Raw genomic sequence first — 25,022 nt, forward strand, 5'->3', positions numbered from 1 at the left:
GTGTGGGGAGTGCTCACAGTGTATGGACACACTGGGTTGGCCACAGCTCACAGCATGTGCTTTACAGGTCTATACTCCTCAGGCTCCAGGGTGCTCTGCAAGGGCACTGTCCCAAGTGGGCCCTGCGTTTCATGCACTTCCCAGGTCTAAGCCACTTAGATTCTCAGGTACTCTGCCAGGGCACAGACTCAGCTGGGCACGTGTTTTGTGCCCTTCCCAGGTCCGAGCTGCTCAGGAGACCAGGTGCTTGGCGAGCTCACTGTCCAGGTAGGCAGAGTGTCTTAAACACTCCCCCAGTTCCCACCGGGTTTTCAGGTGCACCGCAAGAGCACCTTCTCAAGTGTGCTGTGTGTCTCCTCTGGGGTGCTCATCTGAGGCTGTGACCCTCTGGGCAGATGTCAACCATCCAGGATCCCAGGAAGACGTGATTAGCAACTGGCATCCTGCTCACAGTTGGGGAAAATGCTGTCTCTGGGACCAAGATTGAAGCAACCCCTTGCCTTCCGACTCTGGCTGTCACACACCTGCCTCTCTGACTTGGGGGAGTTGGGGGAGGAGGGTCCTGTATGCAGCTGGTTAGCTCTCCTTTAGTGTTCGCTCAATCCTTTGTTCTGTGACTGGGCCAGGCTGCACATTAGAGCCTTTTGCACTTTCACAGATAAGTTCTTTCTTTTTTTTTTTTCCCCTCCCTGGTGATCCCACAGTTTGGGTTGCTATCTCACGTTAGCTCCCTCAGATTGTCCTCAGGGTATTTAGGCCCAGTCCTTACCCTAAGCAACGATTATGCACGCCTCCCTGTCCAGCTCCTGCTCACTGCTGGTGGACGTGAGCATCTGGGCTACTTCTCTGTTGGCAGTTGCAGTTAGGCACTATTCTCTGTTTGTTCGTTTGTTTGTTTGTTTGCTTATTTGTTTTTTCCTCCCAGTTATGTTGCCTTCTGAGATTCCAAAACTCCCTACAAACCCGCCTGTGAGAGGTTTCCTACTGTGTGGAAACTTCTCCTTCATGACTCCCTCCCCAGGACAGGTCTCCATCCCTAACTCTTTTGTCTCTCCTTTTGTCTTTTATATTTTGCCCTACCTCCTTTCAAAGAGAATGGGCTGCCTTTCTAGGTGCCTGGTGTCCTTTGCCAGCATTCAGAAGTTGTTTTGTGGAAGTTGACCAGCGTTCAAATGATCTTTTGATGAATTTGTGGGGGAGAAAGTTGTCTCTCCATCCTATTCCTTTGCCATCTTGGGACCACCCCTCTCAAAGCTATGTTTTTCCAGTTATCATGTACAGATATGAGGGCTGGACCATAAAAAAGGCTGAGCATTGAAGAATTGATGCTTTCAAACCATGGTGCTGGAGAAGACCCTTGAGAGTCCCTTGGACAGCAAAGAGATCAAACCAGTCAATCCTAAAGGAAATCAACCCTGAATATTCATTGGAAGGACTGCTACTGAAGCTGAAGCTCCAACACTTTTACCACCTGATGAGAAGAGCTGACTCACTGGAAAAAAAACCCGATGCTGGAAAAGATTGAGGGCAGAAGAAGGGGGTGACAGAGGATGAGATGGTTAGGTGACATCACTGACTGAACGGACATGTTGTTGCTTAGTCGCTCTATCATGTCTGACACTTTGAAACCCCGTGGACTGCAACCAACCAGGGTTCCCTATCTTTCACTGTCTCCTGGAGTTTGACTCAAACTCATGTCCATTGAGTCGATGATGTTATCTCATCCTCTGTCACCCCCTTCCCCTCCTGCCTTCCACCTTTCCCAGCATCAGGGTCTTCCAATGGGTCAGTTCTTCACATCAGGTGGCCAAAGTATTGGAGTTTCCTCTTCAACATCAGTCCTTCCAATGAACACTCAGGACTGATATCCTTTAGGATGGACTGGTTGGACCACCTTGCAGCCCAAGGGACTCTCAAGAGTCTTCTCCAAAACCACAGTTCAAAAGCATCAATTCTTTGGAACTCAGCCTTCTTTATGGTCCAACTCTAACATGCATACACGATTACTGGGAAAACCACAGCTTTGACCAGAAGGACCTTTGTTGGCAAAGTAATGTCTTTGCTTTTTAATATTCTGTCTAGGTTTGTCATAGCTTTCCTTTCATGGCTGCAGTCACCATCTGCAGTGATTCTGGAGCCCAAGAAAAGAAAATTTGTTACTGTTTTCACTTTTCCACCATCTATTTGCCATGAAATTATGGGAACAGGTGCCATGATTTTAGTTTTAATCAGCTTTTTCATGCTCCTCTTTCATTTTTATCAAGAGGTTCTTTAGCTCCTCTTCACTCTCTGCCATCAGGATGGTGTCATCTGTATATCTGAGTTTATTGATATTTCTCCCTGCAATCTTGATTCCAGCTTGTGCTTCATCCAATCCGGCATTTCACATGAAGTAGTCTGCATAGAAGTTAAATATAAAGGGTGAAAATATACAGACTTAACATACTACTTTCCCAATTTTGAACCAGTCCGTTGTTCCTGTTTGGCTCTAACTGTTGCTTCCTAATCTGCTTACAGGCTTCTGAAGAGGCAGGTAATGTGGTCTGGTATTCCCATCTCTTTAGAAATTTTCCACAGTTTGTTGTGATCTACCCTGTCAAAGGTTTCAGAGTAGTCAATGAAGCAGAAGTAGATGTTTTTCTGGAATTCCTTTGCTTTCTCTGTGATCCAAGGAATGTTGGCAATTTCATTTCTGGTTCCTCTGCCTTTTCTAAACTCAGATTGTACATCTTGAAATTCTCAGTTCATGTACTGCTAAAGCCTAGCTTGAATAATTTTGAGCATAACCTTACTAGCATGCTGCTGCTGCTGCTGCTAAGTTGCTTCAGTTGTGTCTGACTCTGTGCGACCCCATAGACGGCAGCCCACCAGGGTCTCCCATCTGTGGGATTCTCCAGGCAAGAATACTGGAGTGGGTTGCCATTTCCTTCTCCAATGCACGAAAGTGAAAAGCAAAAGTGAAGTCGCTCAGTTGTGTCACTAGCATGCTAAATGAGCACAACTGTATGATAGTCTGAACACTCTGGCATTTCCCTTCTTTGGGATTGGAATGAAATCTGATGTCTTCTGGTCCTGTGGCCACAGCTGAGTTTTCCAAACTTGCTTACATATTGAGTATAGCACTTTAACAGCATCATCTTTTAGGATTTGAAATAGCTCAGGTGTAATTCCATCATCTCAACCAACTTTGTTCATAGCAATGCTCCTAAGGCCCACTTGACCTCCCACTCCAGCATGTCTGGCTCTAGGTTAGTGACTAAACTATTGTGGTTATCCCGGTCATTAAGACCTTTTCTGTACAATTCTTCTGTGTATTCTTGCCACCTCTTAATCTCCTCTGCTTCCATTAGGTTCTTATGTTAAACCAGTCATCTGTTGTTGGCATTTGGGTTGTTTCCATGTCTTGGCTATTGTGAATAGAACTGTTATGAATATTGGGGTGTGTGTATGTTTTTGAATTAGTGTTTTCATCCTAAAGCTCTACTAAAAGATCTTATCTCCAAATAGTGCTACATCCTAGAGTGCTAGAGTACCTCAGATTTCAACATATGAGTTTGGGGAGGACACAATTCACCTCAATTCAGTAGGTCTTTTTTGAGACATAATTGACATAACACAAAATTTATCATTTTAATGTCTATAATTCATAAAGTGTGCAGCCATCACACTGTCTAATTTCAGAATGCTTACATCACTCCAAAATGAAACCTCTTATCCTTTAGCACTCACTCTTCATTCTCTCGCTCCCAGCTGCTGCTGCTAAATCGCGTCAGTCACGTCCGAATCTGTGTGACCCCATAGACAGCAGCCCAACAGGCTCCTCTGTCCCTGGGAGTCTCCAGGCAAGAACACTGGAGTGGGTTGCCATTTCCTTCTCCAATGCATGAAAGTGAAAAGTGAAAGCGAAGTCGTTCAGTCGTGTCCGACTCTAAGCGACCCCATGGACTGTAACTTACCAGGCTCCTCCATCCAGTGGATTCTCCAGGCAAGAGTATTGGAATGAGTTGCCATTGCCTTCTCCGCTCACTCCCCTAAGCTCTGCCAAATACTAGTCTACCTTTTGTCTCTACAGAGTTGACATTTCATATAAATTAAGACATACAGGATGGACAGTCCTTTATGTCTGGCTTCTTTTCCTTAGCATAATGTTGCCAAGGTTCATCCACATTGTAGAATGTGTCAGTACTTCATTCTTCTTTATTGCTAAGTAGTACACCATTTGGGCTTCTCAAGTGATGTGAATGGTAAAGAACCCACTTGCCAATGCAGGAGACATAAAAGACGCTGGTTCAATGTCTGGATTGGGAAGATCCCCTGGAGGAAGGCATGGTAACCCACTTCAGTATTCTTGACTGGAGAATCCCATGGACAGGGGAGTCTGGCAGTCTACAGCCCATAGGGCCGCAAAAAGTCGGACATGACTGAAGCAACTTAGCACACACATACATAGTGTGCCATTTATGAATAGACCACATTTTGCTTATCCAATCATCAGTTGAGCTGTTTTCACTTTGGGGTTATTATGAATAATGCTGCTGTGCACATTCACTTGCAAGTGTTTGTAGGAAGATACGCTTTCTGTTCTCTTAGGTATATGACTGACAATGAGCTGCTGGATCACATAGACGCTCTAATTTTGGGGAAACTATCAACATTTTTTCAAACAGCTACAGCATTTCACATTCCTACCGGTAATTTATTACTGTTCTAATTTCTCCAAATCCTTCCAACACTTGTTATTTTCTACTAAAAATAATTATAGTTACTGCAGTAGGTGGGAAGTGGTATGCCATTACAGTACTGATTTGTGTTTCTTTAAAACTAATGATGCTGATATTTTTTCATGTACCTACTGGCAATTTGTACATCTTCTTTGCCAAACATTTTTTACTTTCCTTTCACACTTAATATAAGCAGAAATGCTTGTTTTAATATTAGAAAATTTACAACTGTTTTCATAATGCTCTTTATGTTGTTATATACAAAGTTATTTGCCTACTTTAAGATCATGAAGGAATTCTTTTACATGTGTCACTTATTTTTTATACATTTCACATGTAGATCTATAATCACTTCAGATTTCTTTTCCATAAATGCAAGGTAGGGGTCAAGTTACAATTTTTCCATGTCAGTTCAGTTCAGTTCAGTTCAGTCGCTCAGTCATGTTCGACTCTTTGCGATCCCATGAATCGCAGGACGCCAGGCCTCCCTGTCCATCACCAACTCCCGGAGTTCACTCAGACTCACGTCCATCGAGTCAATGATGCCATCCAGCCATCTCATCCTCTGTCGTCACCTTCTCCTCCTGCCCCCAATCCCTCCCAGCATCAGAGTCTTTTCCAATGAGTCAACTCTTCACATAAGGTGGCCAAAGTACTGGAGTTTCAGCTTCAGCATCATTCCCTCCAAAGAAATCCCACTGCTGATCTCCTTCAGAATGGACTGGTTGGATCTCCTTGCAGTCCAAGGGAATCTCAAGAGTCTTCTCCAACACCACAGTTCAAAAGCATCAATTCTTCAGTGCTCAGCTTTCTTCACAGTCCAACTCTCACATCCATACATGACCACTGGAAAAACCATAACTTTGACTAGATGGACCTTAGTCAGCAAAGTAATGTCTTTGCTTTTGAATATGCTATCTAGGTTGGTCATAACTTTCCTTCCAAGGAGTAAGCATCCTTTAATTTCATGGCTGCAATCACCATCTGCAGTGATTTTGGAGCCCCCAAAAAATCAAGTCTGACACTGTTTCCACTGTTTCCCCATCTATTTCCCATGAAGTGATGGGACCGGGTGCCATGATCTTTGTTTTCTAAATGTTGAGCTTTAAGCCAACTTTTTCCCTCTCCTCTTTCACTTTCATCAAGAGGCTTTTTAGCTCCTCTTCACTTTCTGCCATAAGGGTGGTGTCATCTGCATATCTGAGGTTATTGATATTTCTCCCAGCAATCTTGATTCCAGCTTGTGTTTCTTCCAGCCCAGCGTTTCTCATGATGTACTCTGCATAGAAATTAAATAAACAGGGTGACAATATACAGCCTTGACGTACTCCTTTTCCTATTTGGAACCAGTCTGTTGTTCCATGTCCAGTTCTAACTGTTGCTTCCTGACTTGCATATAGGTTTCTCAAGAGGCATGTCAGGGGGTCTGGTACTCCCATCTCTTTCAGAATTTTCCACAGTTTATTGTGATCCACACAGTCAAAGGCTTTGGCATAGTCAATAAAGGAGAAATAGATATTTTTCTGGAACTCTCTTGCTTTTTTGATGATCCAGCAGAAGTACCCATTTCTTCAATTTATATGTGTTATAAAGTCAATAGAAAACAAACTAAGATTTATAAATCAATAGAGATTATGGAAATTATGGAAATACTATTGTAAATAGGATTCAGGAAATCTTCTCAGAAGACATTGGGCATCTCCATAGACTGATAAATACATGTCCCATTTAAAAAGAAAACAACCATACATGTGTGCTCAGTCGCTTCAGTCATGTCTGAGTCTTTGTAACACTATGATCTGTAGCCTGCCCATCTCCTCTGTCCATAAGAGAGAAGCAAGAATAGTAGAGTGGGTTGCCATGCCCTCCTCCAGGGGATCTTCCCAACCCAGGGATCAAACCCAGGTTTCCTGCATTGCAGGTGGATTCTTTACCACTGAGCCACCAGGGAAGCCCAAAACAAACATACAAATAGTTAAACCTTGCTGCTTACCATGCTCCAAAAAAGTTCATCAGTAAAGAAGCCTCACTCATAAATGCAAAGATATCAAACAATGTTTTAGGGTTCTACTCCTTTATATGAATAGAAAAAAAAAGAATGTACCCCAAACTCCACCCTATAATTAGTATTTTCAGAGACAGGCTTCCCTAGTAGCTCAGCTGGTAAAGAATCTGCCTGTAATGCAGGAGACCAGAGTTCGAGCCCTGGGTTGGGAAGATTCCCTGGGGAAGGGAAAGTCTATCCACTCAGTATCCTAGCCTGGAGAATTCCCTGGACTGTATAGTCCATGGGGTCACAAAGAGTTGAGCACCACTGACAAACTTTTACTTTCAGAGACAGAAAAAAATCATATTGAATCTGTGAAGAAAGAACATAATACATTTTTAAAAAAATGTAGAGAACAAGAGCAAGTTATTAGAAATTAAAATATGATAGATCTTAAACATTAATAAAAATCTTAAAATACAAAGTCTGGAAAATATTCCCAAAAGTAGAACATAACAAACAAAATATGGGAAGTAAAACAGAAAAAAATAGTTAAAACAATATTTTATTAAAGGGAGTTCCAGGGGAGGGATCAGGGAGATAAGAGAAAATTAAATTAAAACAAAAACTAACAGAAAAATATTCTAAAAGTTTCCCTGATTTAAAGTCCATGTGTTTACAGATCATAAATTTCCAACAAGTACCCAAGTTAATGCATGAAAAACATCTGACAGCAAGGCCACAGGGATAAAAAAGAAAATACTAATATTTCCCAGTGTGTGTGTTACTCAATCATGTCCAACTGTTTGCAACCTCATGGACTGTAGCCCTCCAGGCTCCTCTGTCCTTGGAATTCTCCAGGCAAGAATACTGGAATGGGTTGCCATTTCCTTCTCCAGGTGATCTCTCTGACCCAGGGATCAAACTTGGGTCTCCTGAATTGCAGGCAAATACTTTACTGTCTGAGCTACTAGGGAGGCCTCAATATTTCCCAGAGAGAGAAAAAAATCAACAACACTGTATCAAGGACTCGAATATCATGGATTGTTCCATAGCAAAACTGGAAGGGGCATGGCAATGGAGAAATGCCTTCAAAATTCTGAGAGAACCCAAGCTTCTACATGCAATCTATAAGTATGAGGGGAGTGGGGAAAAAGATATTTTCAAACATGTAACAACTCAGAAATTTACTTCCAAGATACTCTTTCTTATGCAGCTTTTAAAGGATCTGTTCCAGAAAAAATGAGGAAATAAATCAAAACAAAGACTTGAAATCAAACTAATAAAGAGCAAAGGGAGGACCTAAGATTTAAGCATAAACTGTTTATTTCAGAATCACTGAAAAGAGAGGCTGGGAAGAAAGTCTCCAGGAGTGACAGTGAAGAAATGTATGGAATTAAAACAACATCTGACATGTATGAGCATTAAGAAATAGATTGTTAGACCATGACAGAGTTTTGGAGCATGTAGCAAGAATCAACAATAGAAATGTAGAAAACTAAACAAACAAACAAAACAAGATAAATTATTAATGCCATAAAAATTAAATCATTGTAAATAAATATTTAAGCTCAGTAAATAATTATTTACAACTGAGCTTATCTTGGTTTAGCAAAGATCAAGATTTGCTTAATTAAAATAGTGTTCATAGTGAATACTAATTTAACCAAAGGAGTAAGATTCCTGCACTGTGAGGAAAGATAATACTACAAATAATGTAAAGGATAACACTCTAAACTCTATTCTCTCTTAATAGTAAGTCAATACATGATGTTTAAAAATAATCAATGTAAGTATAATAAGAATATTTTTGGAAACATGTAGTGAAATATCATAAGACAGAGCTAAAGGAGTTGCAAGTGGTTATTTTGGGTGAATGAGACCAAAGGGTGGGATTGAGGGGATCAAAATTTTAGGGTTTTCATTGAAATGTTTTCTGGATTATTTGACTTTTTCATTATCTGCTTGTACTAGTTTGATAAAAGAGTAAATTATTAAAAATAAAAGTTACATAAATAATAGAGGTTTAAATATGTTATTTAAAGTCTTAAAGAAAATTAATAACTAAAAATACATAAAATTAAATGAGACTGACCAATGGAGAAAGAGACGAGAGGGAAAATGGGAATTGGATTGATCAATTTTGTAGCAGGAAATCAAAATATATGCTTAGAGATAAAAATTCATGTGATATAGTGAGTGCACTCTCTCTTCAGAGTGACTAAGTTAATCAGAAAACCTCAAAACAGAGTAACACTGAGATAGAAATGGAAATAACCTGACTTTTTATAAAGCCTTTTGTAAGGTTGAATTCTTGTTTTCCTTCTGTTACTTCTATAATTATAATTATGTGTAATTAATTTAGAACTAACAAATGAAAATGTTGTGGCATAATTCACATCAGTGTGAAAAGGTCCTCACAGTGCCCTGGGTACTGTGTCTCCCCTGGTACAGCAGGGGAGACAGAGGAGCCTCAGGCCTCAGAGATGCCTCTGAGTCTTCTCAATAGCTTGGCTCCCGACATGGAATAGATAGCCCTTTGATTATTTGAGTACATTCATGGATTTTTGAATATGAACTCCCTGAAACTAGGGAAGACAGATTGCTGAAATGCTTTTCTTAATAAAGTAAAGAGAAATTGGGTTCTAGAGCAGTGAGAACAAGAACGCATGCAATGTGAGAATGAGTTATTTGAAGAGGGAAAGCATTAGACCAGAAAAGCCTGGAGGCTGGCAGGGTCATGCAGAGTCAGCCAGAAGAGGTTCCTGGTGGCAGGGGAAGGCAACAGTTTTTTAAGATCACAGTTACATAACATTCGATATGAAATCCAGTCTATGTAGCCATACAGACATCCCTCTGTTAATTCTAAAATGTTAGTAAAAGTCTGCTGTGCAACTTTCTTATGTGACTGGTATTTTGAAGAAATCAAAGAAAAGAGACATGTTCTCTATAATTGATCAAGATGCAGTGATGAACCAGAGGCTAGTCACAGTAGCTAAGTATGAGTGAGAATGACATTTGGGGAGACAAAAAGTTGGAAGAAGAGGTGACCATCAGAAATTAGAAAGCTTCCAAGAATAACCAAAGCTGTAAGAGAGACATGTGCGGGATAAGCATTGAAAGTTTCACTCAGGTCCTCAGACCCTTTTCCCATTTCTGTATTCTCCTCTGCAGGCTTCTGTGTGCTCTGATTTCTTAGGGTCTTACCTCCTACTCTTTGGGGAGGACTTGCCCCAGGCTGCTGACCAGCTCTGAAGTCACACAGAGAGAGCTGGATGCCCTGGAGGCTTGTGTGTCCAGAGAGTGTCCCTTCACCAATAACTGACTGGTACAGCAGAATGAAAGCCCTTTACCTGGAATTGGGACAGAATATACACAAACTTATAGTCCAGGATTCCCTTTTGGGTTAAGGCTAAGTCACCCTCCATATGACTTTGCCTAGTCGCCCTACTAGGTGCCTTCTCTATTCCATTCTACTTGTGCTTAGTCTCTCAGTCCTGTCTGACTTGTTGCAACCCCATAGGCTGTAGCCCACAAGGCTCCTCTGTCCATGGGATTCTCCAGGCAAGAATACTGGAGTGGGTTGCAGTGCCCTCCTCCTGGGGATCTTCCCAACCCAGGGATTGGACCCAGGTCTCCTGCATCACAAGCAGATTCTTTATTGTCTGAGCCACCAAGGAAGCCCATGAATACTGGAGTGGGTAGCCTATCCCTTCTCCAAGTGATCTTCCTGACCCAGGAATCATAGCCGGGTCTCCTGCATTGCAGGCAGATTCTTTATCAGCTGAGCCACAAGAGAAGCCCTTTCCATCCTGCTTACCCTACTCCTTTTCCTATTTCTCCTTGGAGAACTCAGAGAAGTTCCTTAAAAAATCACTTGCACATAAATTCTTTTCTTGGGATCTGCTTCTGGAGAACCGGTCCTAAAAGAAACACTAAAGCTATTTTAATGGAAATATCAAAGAGTGATTGTTTTGCCCAGAGTCCGAGTCCCCAAAACTAAGAGAATAAGACATCCACAGCAATGCAAAGGCATAAAGGGGTTTATTGCTAGCTCGAGCCAGGGCTCCTGTCACATCCAACACAGTGGAGTAGAACAAGAGCCCCGAGCCCAGATTTTCACCAGTATTTATAAGTTTAGAACAAAGACAGGGAGTTGGCAAGGGTTGATTGGCTGCAGGGGTTTCCTGGTATTTACTGATTGGCCACTTATCATCTCTCTGATTGGCCAGAGTTATCATCTCTCTGAAGCCCCAGAAGCATGACTCAGGGATTATTTTTGACCTAGTGCACCTCTCTGAGCCTATCATGGCTCTGGTGAGGTTGTAACAGTGATCACACTAGATTGAAAGATTTGGGCATGCCCAAGAGGAATACTTGGGTTGCATACAGACTTTCAAAAGCGTTCAAGTTGGTTATTATTGAATGCCAAGCAAAACCAAGTGTACCTTAAATATAAAGAGGAACTGCGAATTTGTTCCAGAGCAAACACTGGTGATCAACAGAGAGAGAGAAAGCAGAAGACAGAGGAAGATGTGCTATTTGACCTGGGCACTGAAGAATGAGTAGGAAGTGAAAGTGTAGTATAAATACATCTCATACGAGGTGCTAGTATGTAAAATAGAAAAGAATGTTAACCAGAGAAACATTAGGAAGTGATTGATATAGATCCTTAATTTCTCATTACAAAGGAATCAAAGTAAAAACAAAGACACTGGACTCTTGACAGGTGATTCTTTATTTCTGCCATATGATCAAATCCAGGGAAACAGAAGCTTAGAATGAGACAGAATACCAACCACCAGTAGTTCCACACTAATAGTGGCATCAAAAAATATCAAAGATCCTTCAAATACAGATATTTTTTCAGTAAATAATAGCACTGAAGGAACGGTAGAGTTGCTAATGAGAAAAATGTACCCAATTCTCTATTTTTAAAGGGGAGGGAAGGGAAAGAGTTATACTGATTTTTAACAGGTGCTCAACTTCAAGTCTGTACATCCATTCCTTCAATCTCCAGAGACAGTTTATATACCTTCAGGGCCATTTTTACATCCTCAGGACTTGGGAGACACTGCATGAGTTTCCTGCCTGTGAGCACTTGCTCAGAGCCCATGCAAACTTCCTGAAAGAGATAAAGGATGGTTTGAGAGGTTTCTTTCCAAACTGAAAGTATAAGTTTCCTTCAGGATGCCTACCAATGACAGTAAAGTTGGCATATCAAGACCCTCCATAGCACTGATGCAAAAAATTAAAAGACACTTTGTACATCTCAGCAAAGTATTCATCTTAAGATCTGACCAGCACTGCTCTTAAAACAGCAGTGAAATTATCTAAACATAGAAGAAACAGCACTGTCAAAGATACCCAGGGAACTTCTTCAGGATCAACTGAAGGGATGGATCTGATGTCTATGCAAAATCATAACATTTGTTGTAGAAATACCTGTATCTATGGAACCCTCCTATCTAGGGGCTTGGTCCACCTTGCTATAACATAAGGGAATTAGAATTTGCCTTAAGAGCTCAACATGTACTTTGAGAGTAAAAGTGCTGATGCTGAAATTGATTTAAACAACTCAGAAATGAGTCCTGATACAACTCAAACCTCATCAGTGTCAGCTGGGACAGTGCTCTGGAGCAGGTTACCATTTATAGAATGTGATAGAACACCTGAGGTGTGCCACTTACCCACTCACACTTGGGCACTTCTGGGTACCACGTTCCATTCTCTGAGCAGATATTTGGAGAGCCGACCATAAAAAAGCCAGAGTCACATGGACAGTAACATTTTCAGGCTCAACATACTGATCCTTGTCCACAAAAAAAGTTCTATCTTCTACCTCTGGATTCAGACACAAAACTGTAATGAGTGAGTGAGTGAGTGAGTGAGTGAAGTGGCTCAGTCATGTCCGACACTTTGTGACCCCGTGGACTACCAGGCTCCTCCGTCCATGGGATTCTCCAGGCAAGAATACTGGAGTGGGTTACCATTTCCTTCTCCAGGGGATCTTCCCGACCCAGGGATGGAACCTGGGTCTCCCCCATTGGAGGCAGACGCTTTACCCTCTGAGCCACCAGGGAAGCCCATGGAAACCATAGTGCCAGAGTATACACGATGGTCCTACTGTCTTAGCAACGGCCATCAGTAAAGTGGAGTTACCTTTACACTGAGGCCCTGGAGGTGACCAATGTGAATTTCTGCAGGTGAGTTTTTCTTCTCCAACCAGAATATATCCTTCATCACACTTATAGTGCATCACAGTAGTAAAGGATAAAAATGAACTCACATCTTCATAGATCTATGTGCAATCCTAAGAAACACGCTGCAGTCTTGAATGGGGAAAGAGAAGGGTAGATGAGAATGAGCTAGTTTAACTAGCTATTCAGAGGGAGGGACTCTTCCTATTTTAGAGAACAAGGTCATTAAATTATATTACTGAGGTATGTTTCATGTCCTTAAGAAAATCACTATGTGCATGCTAAGTCAATTCAGTTGTGTCTGACTCTGTGACACTGTGAAAGTAGCCCACCAGGCTCCTCTGTCCATGGAATTCTCCAGACAAGAACACTGGAGTGGATTGCCATGCCCTCCCCCAGGGGATCTTCTCAATCCAGGTATTAAACTCTGTCTCCGGCGGCTCCTGCACTGCAGGTGGATTCTTTACTGTTGAGCTGCTGGGGAAGCCCAAGAAAATCACTAGGAATGATTCAAACCAACATTAGAGCAAAAGAAACACAACCTTCAGTTCAGTTCAGTCACTCAGTCATGTCCAACTCTTTGCAATCCCATGGACTGCAGCACACAAAGCTTCCTTGTCCATCACCATCTCTCGGAATTTACTCAAACTCATGTCCATTGAGTCAGTGATGCCATCCAACCATCTCATCCTCTGTCATCCTCTTCTCTTCCCACTTTCAATCTTTCCCAGCAACAGGGTCTTTTCCAATGAGTCAGTTCTTCGCATCAAGTGGCCAAAGTATTGGAGTTTCAGCTTCAGCATCAGTCCTTAGACTGATTTCCTTTAGGATGGACTGGTTGGATCTTCTTGCTGTCCAAGAGACTCTCAAGAGTAATCTCCAGTGCCACAGTTCAAAAGCATCAATTCTTCGGAGCTCAGCTTTCTTTATAGTCCAACTCTCACATCCACACATGACTACTGGAAAAACCATAGCTTTGACGAGACTGAAATTTATTGGCAAAACAATGTCTCTGCTTTTTAACATGCTGCCTAGGTTGGTAATAAGTTTTCTACTGAGGAGCAAGCGTCTTAATTTCATGGCTTCAGTCACCATCTGCAGTGATTTTGGAGCCCCCCAAAATAAAGTCTCTCACTGTTTCCATTGTTTCCTGACCTATTTGTCATGAAGTGATGGGATCAGATGCCATGATCTTAGTTTTCTGAATGTTGAGTTTTCAGCCAACTGTTTTCACTCTCCTCTTTCACTTTTATCAAGAGGCTCTTTAGTTATAAGAGTGGTGTCATCTGCATATCTGAAGTTACTGATATTTCTCCTGACAATCTTGATTCTGGCTCGTGCTTCATCCAGTCCAGGGTTTCTCATGATGTACTCTGTATATAAGTTAAAAAAAACAGGGTGACAATATACAGCCTTGATGTACTCCTTTCCCGATTTGGAACCAGTCTGTTGTTCCACGTTTGGTTCTAACTATTGCTTCCTGACCTGCATACAGATTTCTCAGGAGGCAGGTAAGGTGATCTGGTATTTCCATCTCTTGAAGAATTTTCCACAGCTTATTGTGATCCACACAGTCAAAGTCTTTTGCATAGTCAGCAAAGCAGAAGTAGATACTTTTTCTGGAACTCTCTTGCTTTTTCTATGATCCAGTGGATGTTGGCAATTTGATTTCTGGTTCCTCTTCCTTTTCTAAATCCACCTTGAACATCTGGAAGTTCATTGTTCACATACTGTTGAAACCTGGCTTGGAGAATTTTGAGCATTACTTTGCTAGGGTGTAATATGAGTGCAATTGTGTGGTAGTTTCAGCATTCTTTGGTGTTGCCTTTCTGTGGCATTAGAATGAAAACTAACCTTTTTCAATCCTGGGGCCACTGCTAACTTTTCCAAATTTGCTGGCATAGTGAGTGCAGCACTTTCACAGCATCATCTTTTAGGATTTGAAATAGCTCAGCTGGAATTCCATCACCTCCACTAGCTTTATTTGTAGTGATGCTTCCTAAGGCCCACTTGACTTCATATTCCAGGATGTCTGGCTCTAGGTGAGTGATCACACCATCGGGGTTATCTGGGTCATGAAGATCTTTGTGTAGTTCTGTGAATTCTTGCCACTTCTTCATATTTTCTGCTTCTATTAGGTCCATACCATTTCAGTCCTTTATTGTGCCCATCTTTGCATGAAATGTTCCCTTGGTATCTCTAATTTTCTTGAAGAGACCTCTAGCCTTTCCCATTTTATTGTTTCCCTCTATTTCTTTGTACTGATCACTGAGGAAGGCTTCTTATCTCTCCTAGCTATTCTTTTGAACTCTGCATCCTAATGGGTATATCTTTCTCTTTCTCCTTTGCCTTTCACCTCTCTTCTTTTCTCAGCTATTTGTAAGCCTTCCTCAGAAAACCATTTTTCCTTTTTGAATTTCTTATTCTTGGGGATGGTCTTGATCACTGCCTCTGGTACAATGTCATGAACCTCTGTCTATAGTTCTTCAGGCATTCTGTCTATCAGATCTAATCCCTTGAATCTATTTATCACTTCCACTGTATAATCATAAGGGATTTTATTTAGATCGTACCTGAATGGTCTAGTGGTTTTCCCTAATTTCTTTAATTTAAATCTGAATTCGGCAATAAGGAGTTCATGATCTGAGCCACAGTTAGCTTCTGGTCTTGTTTTTGATGACTGTATAGAGCTTCTCCATCTTTGGCTGCAAAGAATATAATCAATTTGATGTTGGTGTTGAACATCTGGTGATGTCCATGTGTAGGGGCTTCTCTTGTGTTGCTGGAAGAGGGTGCTTGCTATGACCAGTGTGTTCTCTTGGCAGAACTCTATTAACTCTATTATTATCTTTGCCCTGCTTCATTCTGTCCTCCAAGGCCAATTTGCCTGTTACTCCAGGTATTTCTTGACTTCCTACTTTTGCATACCAGTCCCCTACAATGAAAATGACACCCTTTTTTTTTTTTTTTTTTTGGTGTTAGTTCTAGAAAGTCTTGTAGGTCTTCATAGAACCATTCAACTTCAGCTTCTTTAGTATTACTGGTCAGGGCATAGACTTGGATTACTGTGATGTTGAATGGTTTTTCTCTGAAACGAATAAAGATCATTCTGTCATTTTTGAGATTGCATCCAAGTACTGCATTTCGGACTCTTGTTGACCATGATGGCTACTCCATTTCTTCTAAGGGATTCTTGCCCATAGTAGTAGATATAATGGTCATCTGAATTAGATTCTCCCATTCCAGTACATTTTAGTTCACTGATTCCTAAAATGTCAATATTCACCCTTGCCATCTCCTGTTTGACCACTTCCAATTTGCCTTGATTCATGGACCTAACATTCCAGATTCCTATTCAGTATTGCTCTTTACAGCCTCAGACTTTACTTTTATCTCCAGTCACATCACAACTGAGTGTTGTTTTTACTTTGGCTCCATCTCTTCATTTTCCAGCAAGAAAGTGGTGCTGCAGTGGCGGCTGTACAGCAGTGCAGCGACTTTGAAGACATACCCCAGTCCAAGGGCAGAGAAACCCAGCAAGACGGTAGGAGGGGCAAAATCGTTTTTAGAATCAAACCCCATACCCACTAGAGATGCTCAGAGGGCTTAAACATACCTTGTGCACCCCAGGACCCAGACACCCCACAGAGATTGAGCCAGGACTGTCTCTCCTGTGGAAGTATGAGTGAGCAGTGGCCTGCTGCAGGGACAGGGGCTCTGGGTCAGCAGACCTGGGTATAGCATAAGCCCTCTTGGAGAAGGTCGCCATTAACCCCAACATAGAGCCACCAGAACTTACACAGGACTGGGAAACAGACTCTTAGTGGGGCACAAACAGAACATTTTGCACAACAGGACCCAGAAGAAAGAAGCAGTGACCCCACAAGAGACTGACCCAGACTTGCCTGTGAGTGTCCAGGAGTCTCTGGCAGAAGTGTGAGTCAGTGGTGGCCTGCTGCAGGTGGGGGCACTGCAGAAGTTCGCCATTATCTTCATTCCCTCCACCATAGTTTGGCCTCAGGTCAAATAACATAGAGGGATGACAGCCCCACCCATCAACAGAAAATCAGATGAAAGATTTACTGAGCATGCCCCTGCCCATCAGAACAAGACCCAGTTTCTCCCTCAGTCAGTCTCTCCCATCAGGAAGCGTCCATAAGCCTCTTATCCTTCTCCATCAGAGCGCAGACAGACTGAAAACCACAATCACAGAAAACTAACCAATCTCATCACATGGACCACAGCCTTGTCTAACTCAGTGAAAGTATGAATGGTGCCGTGTAAGGCCACCCAAGATGGACGGGTCATGGTGGAGAGTTCTGACAAAACATGGTCCACTGGAGAAGGGAATGGCAAACCACTTCAGTATTCTTGCCTTGAGAAGCCCATGAACAGTATGAAAAAGCAAAAATATAGGACACTGAAAGATGAACTCCCCAGGTCGGTAGGTGCTCAATATCCTACTGGAGATCGGTGGAGAAATATTAGATGTAGGCATAATGAAAATGTTATGCTTAATATTAATGATTCTTGGACATATTTACACTAATTAGATCAACAAACATTAATACCAGGTATTTAATACTGAATGTTTCCTAATTCATGTATATCCAAAATTTGTTTAGCTTCATTTCTCTTATATTTAGAATTATTTGATATATAAGTATTTATTTTTCTTCAGGCAAATTAGATTAGAACTCATTTACAAATTAGCCTCAGCAATATTATCCAAAGACAAAGACTGAGACATACAAATACAGAGACAGACACAACACGAGTTCTGGCTTCATTTTCTAAACTTAGTGGTGAATCAGATATCACAATATAAATCTCACTAATTATAAATGGCAGTTGGAATAAGAAAACTTTTAAAGGCTTCATTCCCTTTTTTCCCCCTTCATTTTCAAGAATTAGAGATGATCTAGATAAGTGATCCAGAGAGTTCTGGTCTCAAGGCACAAGAAGCAAAAATCAGGTTCTCCTAGTAGGAGTTATTCCCTCAAGACAAGAATTCTAAAGAGATTTTTTTTTTTTTTCTTCAAGCTTTCTTTATTGTTTGGGAGTTAAACTGGTTGGGGCCAGTTAACTTTCTACTGACATAGTGTACTTAATTGCACAATTGAAGGTTCATAATTTTCATAAATACCCTCTTCTTTCTTCTTAATGGGTTTGAAAGTTTGGTCAGGCACTATAACAAGGGTCAGTTCAGTTCAGTCACTAGGTCATGTCCGACTCTTTGCGACCCATGAATTCCAGCACGCCAGACCTCCCTGTCCATCACCAACTCCCGGAGTTTTCCCAAACTCATGTCCATCAAGTCGGTGATGAGATCCAGCCATCTCATCCTCTGTCATCCCCTTCTCCTCCTGCCCACAATCCCTCCCAGTATCAGAGTCTTTTCCACTGAGTCAACTCTTCGCATGAGGTGGCCAAAGTATTGAAGTTTCAGCTTTAGCATCATTCCTTCCAAAGAACACCCAGGACTGATATTTAGAATGATCTGCTTGGATCTCCTTGCAGTCCAAGGGACTCTCAAGAGTCCTCTCCAACACCACAATTCAAAAGCATCAATTCTTCGGGGCTCAGCTTTCTTCACAGTCCAACTTTCACATCCGTACATGACCACTGGAAAAACCATAGCCTTGACTAGACGGATCTTTGTTGGCAAAGTAATGTCTCTGCTTTTGAATATGCTATCTAGGTTGGTCATAACTTTCCTTCCAAGGAGTTAGCGTCTTTTAATTTCATGGCTGCAGTCACCATCTGCAGTGATTTGGGGGCTCAGAAAAATAAAGTCTGACACTGCTTCCACTGTTTCCCCATCTATTTCCCATGAAGTGATGGGACCAGATGCCATGATCTTCGTTTTCTGAATTTTGAGTTTTAAGCCAACTTTTGCACTCTCCTCTTTCACTCTCATCAAGAGGCTTTTTAGTTCCCCTTTACTTTCTGCCATAAGGGTGGTGTCATCTGCATATCTGAGGTGATTAATATTTCTCCTGGCAATCTTGATTCCAGCTTGTGCTTCTTCCAGTCCAGCATTTCTCATGGTGTACTCTGCATAGAAGTTAAATAAGCAGGGTGACAATATACAGCCTTGACATATTCCTTTTCCTATTTGGAACCAGTCTGTTGTTCCATGTCCAGTTCTAACTGTTGCTTCCCGACTGCATATAGGTTTCTCAAAAGGCAGGTCAGGTGGTCTGGTATTCCCATCTCTTTCAGAATTTTTCACAGTTTATTGTGATCCACACAGTCAAAGGCTTTGGCATAGTCAATAAAGCAGAAATAGATGTTTTTCTGGAACTCTCTTGCTTTTCCATGATCCAGCAGATGTTGGCAATTTGATCTCTGGTTCCTCTGCCTTTTCTAAAACCAGCTTGAACATGTGGAATTTCACAGTTCACGTATTGCTGAAGCCTGGCTTGGAGAATGTTGAGCATTACTTTATGGGTGTTGGCATGTAAAGCAGAACAACATAAACTGTGTCCTTTGACCAGAGTAACCAAATCCTCATTTATACCTTCTAAAAAGGTGGAGATAAGCAAGAATCATTTTGCTGGTTAGAGAATGATTCAGGTGTCAAACCTGAATATTGTAAAAAAAATTTTTTTTCCCCTCAATCTCCCATAATAGCCTAGATCGATTCATTCAATCCTTGCTTGCATTGTTGAATCATTGTCCACTTTACAGTGTTTGAAGAATTCTGGGACAGGTTTGAGCAATTTTCGAGCTATTTCCTTCAATACAAACCTCTGGACTACGTGATTCAAAGTCCATTAAGGGGCATTTCCACCCTGCTTTCTATGTTCATTCCCTTGCTTTGCTTTCAGAAACGAACAGCTGTATTAGTTTATATCGATCTGAAAGCCCGACTTGTAAGTCTGGATGGTTAATTCAAATTCCTTAGTAAATCCCAAAGGATCCTGACTTGGATCGGGAAATTCCTTGGCTAAGGCCTTAAATGCTGTTCGAGTCCAGGGTATACAGATTAGAACCAAGGATGATACATTTCTCCTGCAATGGTTTCCCCTCAAGGAAGCTATAATCAGTTCTGCCTTTTTGTATGTAATCCTCCTTTGCTGGGCAAAAGGGAGCAGCAGGAAGTGGAAGAGTTGGAAGAGAAAATGGCATCTGGGCCAGGCAGTTGAGATAGAAGAGGATTCACAGAAGGAGCAGAGGGAGAGGCAGTGTCAGTGCTGGCCACCTTCTTAGTTCTGATACAGTTTCAAGCAATTTCTAGTTGGATTCCTGCAAAGAAGTTACATTATTGTTTCCTCTTTGAGAAGCATCTAGATGCCAAAATAAACCTTCCATTCAGTCTGCTTGATTTTACAACCGTTTTTCTAACTGTGCACATCAAAATAACCATTTTGGAATATTAAAAGTCCTCCAGTTTGGCCATTTTAGATAGAGATCTCCTTTAGTATAATTTCCCCAATTTGGCCTGTAGTTTCAAGTACAAGTCTTGTAGCACTAGATGGACTGTTAGAGGCTGCTTTCTCATGTTCCTTGTTTCTGTTTGACAGGCTCTATTTCCCACTGTTAGTTGAATTTGTCATAGATGAAATTCCACATAGATTGTGTGGTGGGCCAGTGTGCTGTTTGTGAGCTTAACTCCTCTCAGAGTCAGCCCAGAGCTGCTTCAGCCCTCTTACATGTCTCAGTACCTCCCTTCAGCAGTTCAAGACCACCACAGGATCTCAGGTGACCAAATGATCAATTCTTTTTTTTTTTTTTTTTACTTAATTTCTATTTATTTATTTATTTTAATTGGACGCTAATTACTTTACAATATTGTGGTGGTTTTTCCATACATCAACATTAATCAGCATTAGGTGTACATATGTCCCCTCCCTCTTGAACCACAGACCCCTCCTCCACCACCTCCTGCCCCATCCTACTCTTCTAGGTTATCCCACAGCTTTGGGCTTCCTGCATCACACATCAAACTCCCACTGGCTATCTATTTTACACATGATAATGTATATGTTTCATTGCTATTCTCCCAAATCATCCCACCCTCCCCTTCCCACACTGTGTTCAAATGTCTGTGTCTCCTTTGCTGCCCTACAAGTAGGATCATCAGTACTATCTTTCTAGATTTCATATATATGTGTTAATTTAGAACATTTGTCTTTTTCTTTCCGACTTGCTTCACTCTGTATAATAGGCTCTAGGTTTATCCACCTCATTTGAACCAACTCAAATGTGTTCCCTTTTTATAGCTGAGTAATATTCCATTGCCTGGAGGAGGCATGGCAACCCACCCCAGTATTCTTTCCTGGAGAATCCTATGGACAGAAGAGCCTGGCAGGTTATGGTCCATAATGTCACAAAGAGTTGGACACGACTGAAGTGACTTAGCAGCAGCAGTGATATTCCATTGTGTATATGTACAACTTCCTTATGTGAATGGCCAGTTCTTATCTGTGACCCCTGGACAAGCAACTGTTTTAATCAATGAGTGGGTTTCCCTGTAGGAGCACTGCATGATATGATGACTTGGCTTCCACCACTCCAGTCAATTTCTCAGTCACCTGAGAAAACCGTAACTGGCTAGGAAGAGTCTTGTCTCTTTTCTTCAGAGCAATGCTATCATTAATATCTTCCCCTTTCTCCCATAAAACTCTATTAAGGCAGCTGGATTGAGGAAAATCATCAGGTCAGGAAAGGCATCTTACCTAACTACTCGGCACATACCACTCAGTCTTCTATGACTGAGCAACCTTGATATCTTTCACCTGAGCCCTGGGTATTCCTCAGTATCTTTCCACCAGGCCTCCCTGGTATCTTTCAGCCAGCCCCCCACCCAAGTATCTTTCAATTGGGTGGTAATTCCTCTGTATCTCTCAACTGAGCCCCATTCAATGTCTAGACCATAAGTGGGTATGCCCTAGTATATTTCAACTGCCAACCCCCAGTATCTTTCAACTGGGAGGGGGCAGGCAACCTGCTCCACTGCCAAATAAAACTCAGGATCATCAACAAATATGGTAGATCTGAGAACCAGGAGAGACTTACCAAATTTATCTGGACTCTCTGAGGAGATGGATGGGTACCAGGCACTGCTGCTGGTACCAAAGCTCCAGTTACTCATAAAGTTCAGGTCACTTCATCAGTCATTATAACTGTTGACTTTAAAAATATGCACAGTATGAGACTAGTGAGTTAAGCTTTCTTTGGGGCAATATGAGGACTGCAGCCTGAGACATAGAACCTCCAATAGCTCTGAGAATCTGTTCCATGGAGGTAGGAGGGAAGGACAGTATATATGTGATTTTGGTAAAGGGGGAGTACATGAAACCAAGTATGTTTTTTAAGAAAGTTTCTGCTTGTCTTGTGAAGCTTCTTCTAGTCATGAGAAGCAGTAGTCACCATGAAGGATTTTAGTCTTTTTCTAGATATGAAAAAATACAAGAAATTGACTCATAAAATTTCAATCAAAAATGGACACAATAAAGGACAGAAATGGTATGGACCCAACAGAAGTAGAAGATATTAAGAAGAGATGGCAAGAATACACAGAAGAACAATACAAAAAAGATCTTCATGACCCAGATAATCACGATGATGTGATCACTCACCTAAAGCCAGACATCTTGGAATATGAAGTCAAGTGGGCCTTAGGAAGCATCACTACAAAGCAAGCTAGTGGAGGTGATGGAATTCCGGCTGAGCTATTTCAAATCCTAAAAGATGATGCTGTGAAAGGGCTACACTCAATATTCCAGCAAATTTGGAAAAGTCAGCCCCAGGACTGAAATAGGTCAGTTTCCATTCCAATCCCAAAGACAGGCAATGCCAAAGAATGTTCAAACTACCACACAATTGCACTCATCTCATAACCTAGCCAAGTAATGCTCAACATTTTCTAAGCCAGGCTACAACAGTACACGAACCATGAACTTCCAGATGTTCAAGCTGGATTTAGAAAAGACAGAGGAACCAGAAATCAAACTGCCAACATTTGTTGGATCATCAAAAAAAGCAAGAGTTCCAGAAAAACATCTGCTTCTGTTTTATTGACTATGCCAAAGCCTTTGACTGTGTGAATCACAATAAACTGTGGAAAATTCTTCAAAAGATGGGAATACCAGATCACCTGACCTGCCTCTTGAGAAATCTGTATGCAGGTCAAGAAACAACAGTTAGAACCAGACATGGAACAGCAGACTGTTTCCAAATCAGGAAAGGAGTACATCAAGGCTGTATATTGTCACCCTGTTTATTTAACTTACATGCAAAGTATATCATGCAAGATGCCAGGCTGAATGAAGCACAAGCCGGAATGAAGATTGCCGGGAGAAATATCAATAACCTCATATATGCAGATGACACCACCCTTACGGCAGAAAGCAAAGAAGAACTAAAGAGCCTCTTGATGAAAGTGAAAGAGGAGAGTGACAATGTTGGGTTAAAACTCAACATTCAGAAAACTAAAATCATGGCATCTGGTCCCATCACTTCATGGCAAATAGATGGGGAAATAATGGACAGAGAGAGAGACTTTATTTGGGAGGCTCCAAAATCACTGCAGATGGTGATTGCAGCCATGAAATTAAAAGACACTTACTCCTTGGAAGGAAAGCCATGACCAACCTAGGCAGCATATTAAAAAACAGAGACATTACTTTGCCGATAAAAGTCAGTCTAGTCAAAGCTATGGTTTTACCAGGGCTGCTGCTAAGTTACTTCAGTCGTCTCCAACTCTGTGCAACCCCAAGATGGCAGCCCACTAGGTTCCCCTGTCCCTGGGATTCTCCAGGCAAGAACACTGGAGTGAGTTGCCATTTCCTTCTCCAATGCATGAAAGTAAAAAGTGAAAGGGAAGTTGCTCAGTCAAGTCCGACTCTTCACGACCCCATGAGCTGCAGCCTACCAGGCTCCTCCGTCGATTGGATTTTCCAGGCAAGTGTACTGGAGTGGGGTGCCATCACCTTCTCCGGGTTTTCCAAGTAGTCATGTGCGGATGTGAGAGTTGGACTATAAAGAAAGCTGAGCATCGAAAAATTGCTGCTTTTGAGCTGTGGTGTTGGAGAAGACTCTTGAGAGTCCCTTGGACAGCAAGAAGATCCAACCAGTCAATCCTAAAACAAAGCAGTCCTGAATATTCATTGAAAGGACTGATGCTGAAGTTGAAACTCCAATACTTTGGCCACCTGATGCGAAGAACTGACTCATTGGAAAACTGATTCCCTGATGCTGGGAAAGACTGAAGGTGGGAAGAGAAGGGAACAACAGAGGATGAGACGGTTGGATGCCATCACCAACTGGATGGACATGAGTTTGAGTAAGCTCTGGGATTGGTGATGGACAGGGAAGCCTGGCATGCTGCATTCCATGAGGTCACAAGGGTTCAGACACGACTGAGCAACTGAACTGAACTGAACTGAACAAGAATTGGACCGATAAAATCAGCTCCTGAGAATATCTAACAATCTGAAGACCTGCCCTACCAGTTTTCTGGGAGCACAGAGTGCCTCATTTCATTTCTGTTCTCTACTCTGTTCTCCTTCAGAGGGGTGTTGGAAGTCAGCAACTATAGCAGCACATGATTTAATCCTGGTAGAGGTAGATGGCAAGCACCTATGGCAAGTGCCAGCTTGTGGCTGACAAGATTGATGGAAAAAATGAAGTCAGGAAATTCTCTAATACAGGTATAGTTGATTGATTGTAAGCAAAAGTACCAAGGTAAAGCACGAAGGGTAGACTTTTCAACAAATGGAACCAGAGTAATTGGCCATTCATATGCAAAAAGAAAAAGATGAAAGTTTGACTCTTAACTTTTACCGTATGCAAATATTAATTCAAAATGGGTCATAGACATAAATATAAAACTAATTTGAGAATTACTAGCTAGTATAATATGCATTCATTCCTCTATGTATATACCAGGGTCTAATCTTTGTTATAGAACTCTATCTCTAACACATACCTGCCTGAACCACAGTCACTTAACTCCTTGCAATCAGTTAATGCTAACTCAGATTTTAATATATCATCTCAGTTTTATAAAGCAGTGGTCCCCAGCTTCCTTCCCCACACACCCCACCCCCAGGTCACACAGCAGGAGGTGAGCAACAGGTGAAAGGCAGGCAAGCAAGGGAAGCT

The 25,022-nt window shown here is 41.7% G+C and overlaps 1 protein-coding gene across 1 annotated transcript in view; it reads right to left on the reverse strand.

Moving 5' to 3' along the window:
* LOC120879869 (C4b-binding protein alpha chain-like) overlaps positions 1-25,022 on the reverse strand; it is a 97,797-nt gene that overhangs the window by 21,360 nt on the left and 51,415 nt on the right. Inside the window, exon 11 of the mRNA XM_040262854.1 lies at positions 12,871-13,009. Coding sequence (XP_040118788.1) covers positions 12,871-13,009 — 139 coding nt within the window. The remainder of the gene's footprint in view (positions 1-12,870; positions 13,010-25,022) is intronic.

The sequence above is a fragment of the Oryx dammah genome, unplaced genomic scaffold (assembly GCF_014754425.2).
Source record: "Oryx dammah isolate SB20612 unplaced genomic scaffold, SCBI_Odam_1.1 HiC_scaffold_21, whole genome shotgun sequence".
NCBI lineage: Eukaryota > Metazoa > Chordata > Mammalia > Artiodactyla > Bovidae > Oryx > Oryx dammah.